At 49.9% G+C, this 12,871-nt stretch overlaps 1 protein-coding gene across 2 annotated transcripts in view; it reads right to left on the bottom strand.

The window, feature by feature from the left end:
* LOC106570633 (F-box/LRR-repeat protein 2) overlaps positions 1-3,810 on the bottom strand; it is a 44,323-nt gene extending 40,513 nt beyond the window's left edge. Inside the window, exon 1 of one of the 2 annotated variants that reach the window (XM_045694963.1) lies at positions 3,404-3,810. In XM_045694963.1, coding sequence (XP_045550919.1) covers positions 3,404-3,433 — 30 coding nt within the window. In that variant the 5' untranslated portion in view covers positions 3,434-3,810. The remainder of the gene's footprint in view (positions 1-3,403) is intronic. The other variant, XM_045694962.1, reaches the window with a different exon arrangement.
* Positions 3,811-12,871: the final 9,061 nt, after the last annotated feature.

Raw genomic sequence — 12,871 nt, 5'->3', positions numbered from 1 at the left:
GACCAACCCAACGAGTCTGTTACTGACAGAGAGAGGTGGGAGACGACTTACATACGACACTGAATGACACTGACTTTTGTAGGGCAGTTAGCTTTAGAGTAGTTGCCTATATGGGCTATAAACAAATTCAAGGCTCCAGGTTAAATCGTCTCGGCCTCACCCCTATAGGGTGGGGTCGGCAGGTAGCCTAGTGGTTAGAGCATTGGACCAGTAACCGAAAGGTTGCTAGATCGAATCCCTGAGCTGACAAGGTAAAACATCTGTCGTTCTGCCCCTGAACAAGGCAGTTAACCCACTGTTCCTAGGCCGTCATTGTAAATAAGAATTTGTTCTTAACTGACTTGCCTAGTTAAATAAAGGTAAAAAAAAAAATATATATATATATATATATAGCCCAAACCAATCTCCAGCCCTGGTCCCAGTCCCTAAGCCCAACCCATTCTCTCTCTGCAGCCCACCACCTATACCCCAGCCTATCAATCCCTTATACCCTGGTCCCAGCCTCAGTCCTATACCCCAGCCTATCAATCCCTTATACCCTGGTCCCAGCCTCAGCTCTATACCCCAGCCTATCAATCCCTTATACCCTGGTCCCAGCCTCAGCCCTATACCCCAGCCTATCAATCCCTTATACCCTGGTCCCAGCCTCAGTCCTATACCCCAGCCTATCAATCCCTTATACCCTGGTCCCAGCCTCAGTCCTATACCCCAGCCTATCAATCCCTTATACCCTGGTCCCAGCCTCAGCTCTATACCCCAGCCTATCAATCCCCTTATACCCTGGTCCCAGCCTCAGCTCTATACCCCAGCCTATCAATCCCCTTATACCCTGGTCCCAGCCTCAGCTCTATACCCCAGCCTATCAATCCCCTTATACCCTGGTCCCAGCCTCAGCCCTATACCCCATGTTGTTTGCTTACCCAGGCATAGTAGTTCTGACTGCAATCATTACCAGAGAACTATAATGACTATAATAACAGCTACCCCAGTCCCAGCCCTGTCCTTAAGGCATCAGCCCCTAACCATGTTCCCAGCCCTGTCCTTAAGGCATCAGCCCCTAACCATGTTCCCAGCCCTGTCCTTAAGGCATCAGCCCCTAACCATGTTCCCAGCCCTAACTGGCAACCAACTCCAGCCCTAACTGGCAACCAGCCCCAGCCCTATTATGGCAACCAGCCCTATTATGGCAACCAGACCTATTATGGCAACCAGCCTCAGCCCTAACTGGCAACCAGCCCTAACTGGCAACCAGCCTCAGCCCTATTATGGCAACCAGCCTCAGCCCTATTATGGCAACCAGCCTCAGCCCTATTATGGCAACCAGCCTCAGCCCTATTATGGCAACCAGCCTCAGCCCTATTATGGCAACCAGCCTCAGCCCTATTATGGCAACCAGCCTCAGCCCTAAATGGCAACCAGCCCCAACTGGCAACCAGCCCTATTATGGCAACCAGCCCTATTATGGCAACCAGCCTCAGCCCTATTATGGCAACCAACCCCAGCCCTAACATGGCAACCAGCCCTATTATGGCAACCAGCCCTATTATGGCAACCAGCCCTATTATGGCAACCAACCTCAGCCCTAAATGGCAACCAGCCCTATTATGGCAACCAGCCCTATTATGGCAACCAGCCCTATTATGGCAACCAGCCCTAGCCCTATTATGGCAACCAGCCTCAGCCCTATTATGGCAACCAGCCTCAGCCCTATTATGGCAACCAGCCTCAGCCCTATTATGGCAACCAGCCTCAGCCCTAACATGGCAACCAGCCTCAGCCCTAACATGGCAACCAGCCTCCAGCCCTAACATGGCAACCAGCCCCAGCCCTAACATGGCAACCAGCCCTCAGCCCTAACATGGCAACCAGCCTCAGCCCTAACATGGCAACCAGCCTCAGCCCTAACATGGCAACCAGCCTCAGCCCTAACATGGCAACCAGCCTCAGCCCTAACATGGCAACCAGCCTCAGCCCTAACATGGCAACCAGCCCCAGCCCTAACATGGCAACCAGCCTCAGCCCTAACATGGCAACCAGCCCCAGCCCTAACATGGCAACCAGCCCCAGCCCTAACATGGCAACCAGCCCCAGCCCTAACATGGCAACCAGCCCCAGCCCTAACATGGCAACCAGCCCCAGCCCTAACATGGCAACCAGCCCCAGCCCTAACATGGCAACCAGCCCCAGCCCTAACATGGCAACCAGCCCCAGCCCTAACATGGCAACCAGCCCCAGCCCTAACATGGCAACCAGCCTCAGCCCTAACATGGCAACCAGCCTCAGCCCTAACATGGCAACCAACCCCAGCCCTAACTGGCAACCAGCCCCTAACTGGCAACCAGCCCCTAACTGGCAACCAGCCCCTAACCGGCAGCCAGCCCCTAACCGGCAACCAGCCCCTAACCGGCAACCAGCCCCTAACCGGCAGCCAGCCCCTAACCGGCAACCAGCCCTAACCGGCAACCAGCCCTAACCGGCAACCAGCCCTAACTGGCAACCAGCCCCTAACTGGCAACCAGCCCTAACTGGCAACCAGCCCTAACCGGCAACCAGCCCCTAACTGGCAACCAGCCCCTAACTGGCAACCAGCCCTAACTGGCAACCAGCCCCCCTAACATGGCAACCAGCCCCACTAACTGGCAACCAGCCCCCCCTAACATGGCAGCCAGCCCCAGCTAACATGGCAACCAGCCCCGCCTAACATGGCAACCAGCCCCAGCCTAACATGGCAACCAGCCCCAGCCCTAACTGGCAGCCAGCCCCATAAATGGCAACCAGCCCCTAACTGGCAGCCAGCCCCACTAACTGGCAGCCAGCCCCAGTAACCGGCAACCAGCCCCAGCCTAACCGGCAACCAGCCCCTAACCGGCAGCCAGCCCCTAACTGGCAACCAGCCCCTAACTGGCAGCCAGCCCCTAACTGGCAACCAGCCCCTAACTGGCAGCCAGCCCCTAACCGGCAACCAGCCCCTAACCGGCAACCAGCCCCTAACCGGCAACCAGCCCTAACCGGCAACCAGCCCCTAACTGGCAACCAGCCCTAACTGGCAACCAGCCCCAGCCCTAACTGGCAACCAGCCCCAGCCCTAACTGGCAACCAGCCCCTAACTGGCAGCCAGCCCCAGCCCTAACTGGCAACCAGCCCCTAACTGGCAACCAGCCCCTAACTGGCAACCAGCCCTATCCGTCACTCCTGTCCCACAGACTGAGCTCGGTGTTGCAGCAGTCAGATTGTGCGTCTGTCTGGACAATTACAGGATTTCAGATTACCCTTAACCAACAGAGCCCCAGCTCCCTCCAGCATGTACAATTCAAACCGTGTACGCACAAACACCCTACGGAAAACCTACTACCGTTCATATCCGTTTACATACACACTCCTGTCCCGTTCCTGCAGCTCTTACCTCAAACCTGCCCTTGGTGATGCCGTTCATATCTGCGGAGGGTGTTACCGTACACAACACGTCTGGGGCTAAGCGTTAGGTTTGGCGGATACCCTATTGTTTTTGTAGCCTGTGTCGTTGGAAGGGCTGCTGGTGGGAGAAGAGCCTGGACTGGGTGCTCTCCCCTGCCGGCGACAGGGCTTCTTTCTCCGGGATTACTGCTTAGTCCGGGGCGGCCTGGAAGAGCAATAACCTAGTATTTGAGCCCGACGGCTCTCCAGTCCGTCTCATCACACTGCCAGCTACCAAAATAACAATAATAACATGGACGCGCTCCTGGTGACCTCACTTCCGCCTCTCAGACAGCTCATCAGCTGGCCTCAATATCCCTCCCTCCTGCTCGAGCGGGTTGAAACGATAACATGTATGAAAAACATGATCCGTTTCTTATGTTATTCTAGTATTTGTTTACTACGGTGGACGTGGACGGTGAGGGCTGTGGCGGTGGGCGTCATGTCTGCGGGAAAAGCACGTGTGTCCGATTTGTTTCGATAGCGAGTTAGCGTTGGAGTTCAAATTGAAGATGTTCAGCAACACGACACCGAAATATCTCCCGGTCAGTTAACGGTGAGGTATGTCACCGAACTGTCACTGACCGGTTCTGAAACCGAAAAACACTGACTGGTATACAGGAACCCGGGAATGTATCGCCAGGAGTTTGCTGTTTATTATTAGACCACTCCATCATTATTTTCGTCTAAAATTTCTTTTTACACAAAACAACACATTCGAGTTAATTCCATGACTTTTTATACATGTTATGCGTTAATCTCACAATAGGTATATGCGTAGCAGGCCTAATCTATTTAATCGTATGAAACGTGATGAGTATAATATATATATATATATATATATATATATATACCAAACGGTTGAAGACGGATGTAAGAGGGAGTTGAATATCTCTTACAAAAGTACTAAACGGAGTTATCTGAGCCTGTTCCCAAAGCGTCTCTAGAGGGCGCGTGTATACTGCTCCAAACTATTACTTTACTGGAGCCTACTTTTTACAAGCACTGGGACAGTTTAGGTTATTAGGCCTAATAGACAGCAGCCCTGTGTTTTTCTGTGTATTGTTCTAGGAGTGACCCCAGCCTGCACAAGCACACCAGTCCCTCTGCCTCGTTCCTAGTGTACGACGGTCACACCAGTCCCTCTGCCTCGTTCCTAGTGTACGACGGTCACACCAGTCTCTCTGCCTCGTTCCTAGTGTACGACGGTCACACCAGTCCCTCTGCCTCGTTCCTAGTGTACGACGGTCACACCAGTCCCTCTGCCTCGTTCCTAGTGTACGACGGTCACACCAGTCTCTCTGCCTCGTTCCTAGTGTACGACGGTCACACCAGTCCCTCTGCCTCGTTCCTAGTGTACGACGGTCACACCAGTCCCTCTGCCTCGTTCCTAGTGTACGACGGTCACACCAGTCCCTCTGCCTCGTTCCTAGTGTACGACGGTCACACCAGTCCCTCTGCCTCGTTCCTAGTGTACGACGGTCACACCAGTCTCTCTGCCTCGTTCCTAGTGTACGACGGTCACACCAGTCTCTCTGCCTCGTTCCTAGTGTACGACGGTCACACCAGTCCCTCTGCCTCGTTCCTAGTGTACGACGGTCACACCAGTCCCTCTGTCTCGTTCCTAGTGTACGACGGTCACACCAGTCCCTCTGCCTCGTTCCTAGTGTACGACGGTCACACCAGTCCCTCTGTCTCGTTCCTAGTGTACGACGGTCACACCAGTCCCTCTGCCTCGTTCCTAGTGTACGACGGTCACACCAGTCCCTCTGCCTCGTTCCTAGTGTACGACGGTCACACCAGTCCCTCTGCCTCGTTCCTAGTGTACGACGGTCACACCAGTCCCTCTGCCTCGTTCCTAGTGTACGACGGTCACACCAGTCTCTCTGTCTCGTTCCTAGTGTACGACGGTCACACCAGTCCCTCTGCCTCGTTCCTAGTGTACGACGGTCACACCAGTCCCTCTGTCTCGTTCCTAGTGTACGACGGTCACACCAGTCTCTCTGTCTCGTTCCTAGTGTACGACGGTCACACCAGTCTCTCTGCCTCGTTCCTAGTGTACGACGGTCACACCAGTCCCTCTGTCTCGTTCCTAGTGTACGACGGTCACACCAGTCTCTCTGCCTCGTTCCTAGTGTACGACGGTCACACCAGTCCCTCTGCCTCGTTCCTAGTGTACGACGGTCACACCAGTCCCTCTGTCTCGTTCCTAGTGTACGACGGTCACACCAGTCCCTCTGCCTCGTTCCTAGTGTACGACGGTCACACCAGTCTCTCTGTCTCGTTCCTAGTGTACGACGGTCACACCAGTCCCTCTGCCTCGTTCCTAGTGTACGACGGTCACACCAGTCTCTCTGCCTCGTTCCTAGTGTACGACGGTCACACCAGTCCCTCTGTCTCGTTCCTAGTGTACGACGGTCACACCAGTCCCTCTGCCTCGTTCCTAGTGTACGACGGTCACACCAGTCCCTCTGCCTCGTTCCTAGTGTACGACGGTCACACCAGTCCCTCTGCCTCGTTCCTAGTGTACGACGGTCACACCAGTCCCTCTGCCTCGTTCCTAGTGTACGACGGTCACACCAGTCTCTCTGCCTCGTTCCTAGTGTACGACGGTCACACCAGTCTCTCTGCCTCGTTCCTAGTGTACGACGGTCACACCAGTCTCTCTGTCTCGTTCCTAGTGTACAACCAGTGGTGTAAAGATACTTTAAAGTACTACTTAAGTAGTTTTTTGGGGATATCTGTACTTTACTATTTATATTTGTTACAACTTTTTACTTTTACTTCACTACATTCCTAAAGAAAAGAATGTACTTTTTACTCCATACATTTTTCCTGACACCCAAAAGTATTAGTTACATGTAGAATGCTTAGCAGGACAGGAAAATGGCCCAATTCACACACTTATCAAGAGAACAACCCTGGTCATCCCTACTGCCTCTGATCTGGTGGACTTACTAAACTCAAATGCTTCATATGTAAATGATGTCTGAGTGTTGGAGTGTGTCCCTAGCTATCTGTAAATGATGTCTGAGTGTTGGAGTGTGACCCTGGCTATCTGTAAATGATGTCTGAGTGTTGGAGTGTGACCCTGGCTATCTGTAAATGATGTCTGAGTGTTGGAGTGTGACCCTGGCTATCTGTAAATGATGTCTGAGTGTTGGAGTGTGACCCTGGCTATCTGTAAATGATGTCTGAGTGTTGGAGTGTGACCCTGGCTATCTGTAAATGATGTCTGAGTGTTGGAGTGTGACCCTGGCTATCTGTAAATGATGTCTGAGTGTTGGAGTGTACCCCTGGTTGTCTGTAAATTATCAAATAAAATAGTGCTGTCTGGTTTGCTTAATAAAGCACTTTGATACTTAAGTACACTGCTCAAAAAAATAAAGGGAACACTAAAATAACACATCCTAGATCTGAATGAATGAAATAATCTTATTAAATACTTTTTTCTTTACATAGTTGAATGTGCTGACAACAAAATCACACAAAAATAATCAATGGAAATCCAATTTATCAACCCATGGAGGTCTGGATTTGGAGTCACACTCAAAATTAAAGTGGAAAACCACACTACAGGCTAATCCAACTTTGATGTAATGTCCTTAAAACAAGTCAAACTGAGGCTCAGTAGTGTGTGTGGCCTCCACGTGCCTGTATGACCTCCCTACAACGCCTGGGCATGCTCCTGATGAGGTGGCGGATGGTCTCCTGAGGGATCTCCTCCCAGACCTGGACTAAAGCATCCGGCAACTCCTGGACAGTCTGTGGTGCAACGTGGCGTTGGTGGATGGAGCGAGACATGATGTCCCAGATGTGCTCAATTGGATTCAGGTCTGGGGAACGGGCGGGCCAGTCCATAGCATCAATGCCTTCCTCTTGCAGGAACTGCTGACACGCTCCAGCCACATGAGGTCTAGCATTGTCTTGCATTAGGAGGAACCCAGGGCCAACCGCACCAGCATATGGTCTCACAAGGGGTCTGAGGATCTCATCTCGGTACCTAATGGCAGTCAGGCTACCTCTGGCGAGCACATGGAGGGCTGTGCGGCCCCCCAAGGAAATGCCACCCCACACCATGACTGACCCACCGCCAAACCGGTCATGCTGGAGGATGTTGCAGGCAGCAGAACGTTCTCCACGGCGTCTCCAGACTCTGTCACGTCTGTCACATGTGCTCAGTGTGAACCTGCTTTCATCTGTGAAGAGCACAGGGCGCCAGTGGCGAATTTGCCAATCTTGGTGTTCTCTGGCAAATGCCAAACGTCCTGCACGGTGTTGGGCTGTAAGCACAACCCCCACCTGTGGACGTCGGGCCCTCATACCACCCTCATGGAGTCTGTTTCTGACCGTTTGAGCAGACACATGCACATTTGTGGCCTGCTGGAGGTCATTTTGTAGGGCTCTGGCAGTGCTCCTCCTGCTCCTCCTTGCACAAAGGCAGAGGTAGCGGTCCTGCTGCTGGGTTGTTGCCCTCCTACGGCCTCCTCCACTCTCTCAGCATACTATGATAATTAAGCCTCAGTAACAGTCTCATTAATTAACCGTCTTCTTTAAATAGAACTGTTCTCCTCCAATCCTGGCTGGCCGTGCAGCCTGCTGTAGAATGTCTTATGGTGTTCTAAATAAATCTACTCATTTAGAACAAGGACGTTGCTATATTTCAGATTTTATATATTTTATAATGTGGAGGTTTTTCTTGGAGTATAAATCTAAAGTTTGGAGAGCGGTATTGTGCTGCTCGTATACACACACACACACACACACACACACACACACCTAAACACCAAAACACACACAAACGCTCACACACTCACACACACACACCCAAACACTCACTCACACACACACACACACCCAAACACTCACACACACCAAAATACACCCAAACACACCCAAACACTCACACACACCCAAACGCTCACACACACATGCCCAGGCTGGAGCCACTCCCTGAATTCCCAGATCCAATCACCAGGCCTGCTCAGGAGGCTGTTACCAAGGAGACCAAACAGAGAGTGTGTGTGTGTGTGTGTGTGTGTGTGTGTGTGTGTGTGTGCACATGCAGGAGACAGATTAACGTACATAGCTGTGATAAAGCGATAGTCCCCCTGACACTTGCGATGTAATTCTCACCCTCCTCTGTCAGATAGTACAGGTGTGATTCATTGTCTCTCTCCTCGCTGCTACCTCTCACTCATCTCTCTCTTTTTCATCAAACATTCCCTTGTTTTCTCTCAATAAATATCCAAGGTGTGTGTCAGACGATCCCCCTCTGAGTCTGTGGTGAATCCTCTCTCCCACTCCATCCCTCTATCTAACTCTAACCTCAGAGAATGTCCCAGAAACTGAGTGAGAGATGGAGATAGAACAGGAGAGAGAGATGGAGAAAAAAGGTTGAGGGATGGAACAGGGAGAGGGGGGAGAGAGAAAGAAAAGTGAATTTGACTGGAGACACAGGGGAGAAGGGAGGAGGACTGGAGAGACAGGGGAGAAGGGAGAAGGACTGGAGAGACAAGGGAGGAGGACTGGAGAGACAGGGGAGAAGGGAGGAGGACTGGAGAGACAGGGGAGAAGGGAGAAGGACTGGAGAGACAAGGGAGGAGGACTGGAGAGACAGGGGAGAAGGGAGGAGGACTGGAGACACAGGGGTGAAGGGAGAAGGACTGGAGAGACAGGGGAGAAGGGAGGAGGACTGGGGTGAAGGGAGGAGGACTGGAGACACAGGGGAGAAGGGAAGAGGACTGGAGACACAGGGGAGAAGAGAGGAGGACTGGAGAGACAGGGGAAGGGAAGAGGACTGGAGACACAGGGGAGAAGGGAGGAGGACTGGAGAGACAGGGGAGAAGGGAGGAGGACTGGAGACAGGGGAGAAGGGAAGAGGACTGGAGACACAGGGGAGAAGAGAGGAGGACTGGAGACACAGGGGAGAAGAGAGGACTGGAGAGACAGGGGAGAAGGGAATAGGACTGGAGAGACAGGGGAGAAGGGAGGAGGACTGGGGTGAAGGGAGAAGGACTGGAGAGACAGGGGAGAAGGGAGGAGGACTGGAGACACAGGGGAGAAGGGAAGAGGACTGGAGACACAGGGGAGAAGGGAGGAGGACTGGAGACACAGGGGAGAAGAGAGGAGGACTGGAGAGACGGGGGAAGGGAAGAGGACTGGAGAGATGGGAGAGAAGGGAAGAGGTAAGCAAAGAGATACAAATTAATAAGGAATGTGTGGGAGAGGATGAGAAAGGGATAGAGATGAATAAGTGTGATTTCCCAGGATAATGTGAACTTGTGTCACTCTTTTTGGACATAACGCTCTCCCCTCGCTCTTCCCACCTCCCTCGCTTCTCTCCTCCCTAGGGAGACACTGGTCTGAGTACTAATATCAGCTTTCCAATTCCCACCCCTCCCTCCCACCTTCCCTCCCTGGTTGAATCTGGTTGAAATAATGTAATGTCAAACAGGTTGAAAATTAGTTGAAATTACATCATTATCAGCAGTTAACCGAAAACTCTTCATTGGAGAATACAACCCCATCTCATATCCAACCCCCATTCACAACACTCAGTATAGCTTACAGCCATCTCATATCCAACCCCCATTCACAACACTCAGTATAGCTTACAGCCATATCATATCCAACCCCCATTCACAACACTCTGTATAGCTTACAGCCATCTCATATCCAACCCCCATTCACAACACTCAGTATAGCTTACAGCCATCTCATATCCAACCCCCATTCACAACACTCAGTATAGCTTACAGCCATCTCATATCCAACCCCCATTCACAACACTCAGTATAGCTTACAGCCATCTCATATCCAACCCCCATTCACAACACTCAGTATAGCTTACAGCCATCTCATATCCAACCCCCATTCACAACACTCAGTATAGCTTACAGCCATCTCATTAGGCGGAGTGTGTTTGATTGTAGGTCATTCTTAAACTTTAAAAGTATCTGTGCATCTATAGTTGAAGTGGGAAGTTTACATACACTTAGGTTGGAGTCATTAAAACTCGTTTTTCAACCACTCCACAAATTTCTTGTTAACAAACTATAGTTTTGGCAAGTCGGTTAGGACATCTACTTTGTGCATGACACAAGTCATTTTTCCAACAATTGTTTACAGACAGATTATTTCACTTATAATTCACTGTATCACAATTCCAGTGGGTCAGAAGTTTACATACACTAAGTTGACTGTGCCTTTAAACAGCTTGGAAAATTCCAGAAAATTATGTCATGGCTTTAGAAGCTTCTGATAGGCTAATTTACATAATTTGAGTCAGTTGGAGGTGTACCTGTGGATGTATTTCAAGGCCTACCTTCAAACTCAGTGCCTCTTTGCTTGACATTATGGGAAAATCAAAAGGAATCAGCCATGACCTCAGAAAAAAATGGTAGACCTCCACAAACAACAGTACGCAAGTATAAACACCATGGGACCACGCAGCCGTCATACCACTCAGGAAGGAGACGCGTTCTGTCTCCTAGAGATGAACGTACTTTGGTGCAAAAAGTGCAAATCAATCCCAGAACAATAGCAAAGGACCTTGTGAAGATGCTGGAGGAAACAGGTACAAAAGTATCTATATCCACAGTAAAACGAGTCCTATATCGACATAACCTGAAAGGCCGCTCAGCAAGGAAGAAGCCACTGCTCCAAAACCGCCATAAAAAAGCCAGACTACGGTTTGCAACTGCACATGGGGACAAAGATCGTACTTTTTGGAGAAATGTCCTCTGGTCTGATGACACAAAAATAGAACTGTTTGGCCATAATGGCCATCGTTATGTTTGGAGGAAGAAGGGGGAGGCTTGCAAGCCGAAGAACACCATCCCAACCGTGAAGCACGGGGGTGGCAGCATCATGTTGTGGGGGTGCTTTGCTGCAGGAGGGACTGGTGCACTTCACAAAATAGATGGCATCATGAGGGTGGAAAATTATGTGGATATATTGAAGCAAAATCTCAAGTCATCAGTCAGGAAGTTAAAGCTTGGCTGCAAATGGGTCTTCCAAATGGACAATGACCCCAAGCATACTTCCAAAGTTGTGACAAAATGGCTTAAGGACAACATAGTCAAGGTATTGGAGTGGCCATCACAAAGCCCTGACCTCAATCCTATAGAACATTTGTGGGCAGAACTGAAAAAGGGTGTGCGAGCAAGGAGGCCTACAAACCTGACTCAGTTACACAGCTCTGCCAAAAGGAATGGGCCAAAATTCACCCGACTTATGGTGGGAAGCTTGTGGAAGGCTACCCAAAACGTTTGACCCAAGTTAAACTATTTAAAGGCAATGCTACTAAAAACTAATTGAGTGTATGTAAACTTCTGACCCACTGGGACTGTGATGAAAGAAATAAAAGCTGAAATGAATTATTCTATCTACTATTATTCTGACATTTCACATTCTTAAAACAAAGTAGTGATCCTAACTGACCTAAAACAGGGAATTTTTACTAGGATTAAATGTCAGGAATTGTGAAAAATGTAGTTTTAATGTATTTGGCTAAGGTGTATGTAAACTTCCGACTTCAACTGTGTGTGTGTGTGTGTTCTCTAATTGCACAGACTAACCAAGACAACTCCCCGGATGCAGGGTGCTGGTCTCTCAGGGAGATGGCTGTCCATCTTTATATCACAGTAAAAGCAGACACAGAGAGAGAGAGAGAGAGAGAGAGAGAGAGAGCTCTGGGCCTAGAGCTGAGACAGGGGAGCAGTCACCTCAATTATAGCAAGCCAGAGTGCCAGAGAATGTTAGTGGTGGAAAGAAAATGGAGATGCAGGTGAAGAATATTTCCCCACATCATAACATAATGGTGTAGGCTATTGCAGATTCTTCTCCAAATTGTAAATACAAAACGTGTAAATATAAAGACATGTAAGCGTATATGCCAACATATAAAAACAGTTATCATGTGTGGATTAAATAACGGGTTTCCTACACTCTGAGAATTAGTGGTGACTCAAGGTACCCTGGAGTTCCTCAGAGAATCATTGCAAGTCAATGGTTCATATCTGCACCTTTGGTCAGTTGAGGGTTTTTTAGAGGAACCTTTAATGTGACAAAGGGTTCCTGTAAATAAAGTAAAATACAGCCCAATTTTTTTTCTTCCGATTGCCACTTCTAATGCTTCATGTCACAGGGGCTTCTCAAATAACCTTTTCAGAGGGGATTCCTTGCTTTGCCTTTTTGACCTAAAAAGGTTCCCCACAGCTGCAATCTTTTGAACCCCAAAAGATTATTCAAAAGGCTCCTTTACTTCTGAGAGTGTAGGGAAGAGGGGATAAAAACATGGACACTTTTGAGCATGAGTGTTCGAGGATGTAATCACTGAAAAAATATGCAAGTTGCCTCGCGATACCCACACCAGAGAAAGTGTTTTTTTCCCCTCTCTCTCCTCTCTCCTCTC

This window comes from Salmo salar, chromosome ssa14 (assembly GCF_905237065.1).
Source record: "Salmo salar chromosome ssa14, Ssal_v3.1, whole genome shotgun sequence".
Lineage (NCBI taxonomy): Eukaryota > Metazoa > Chordata > Actinopteri > Salmoniformes > Salmonidae > Salmo > Salmo salar.
Note: the sequence above shows the minus strand (reverse complement) of the source record. Positions and strands in the feature narration are given on the sequence as shown.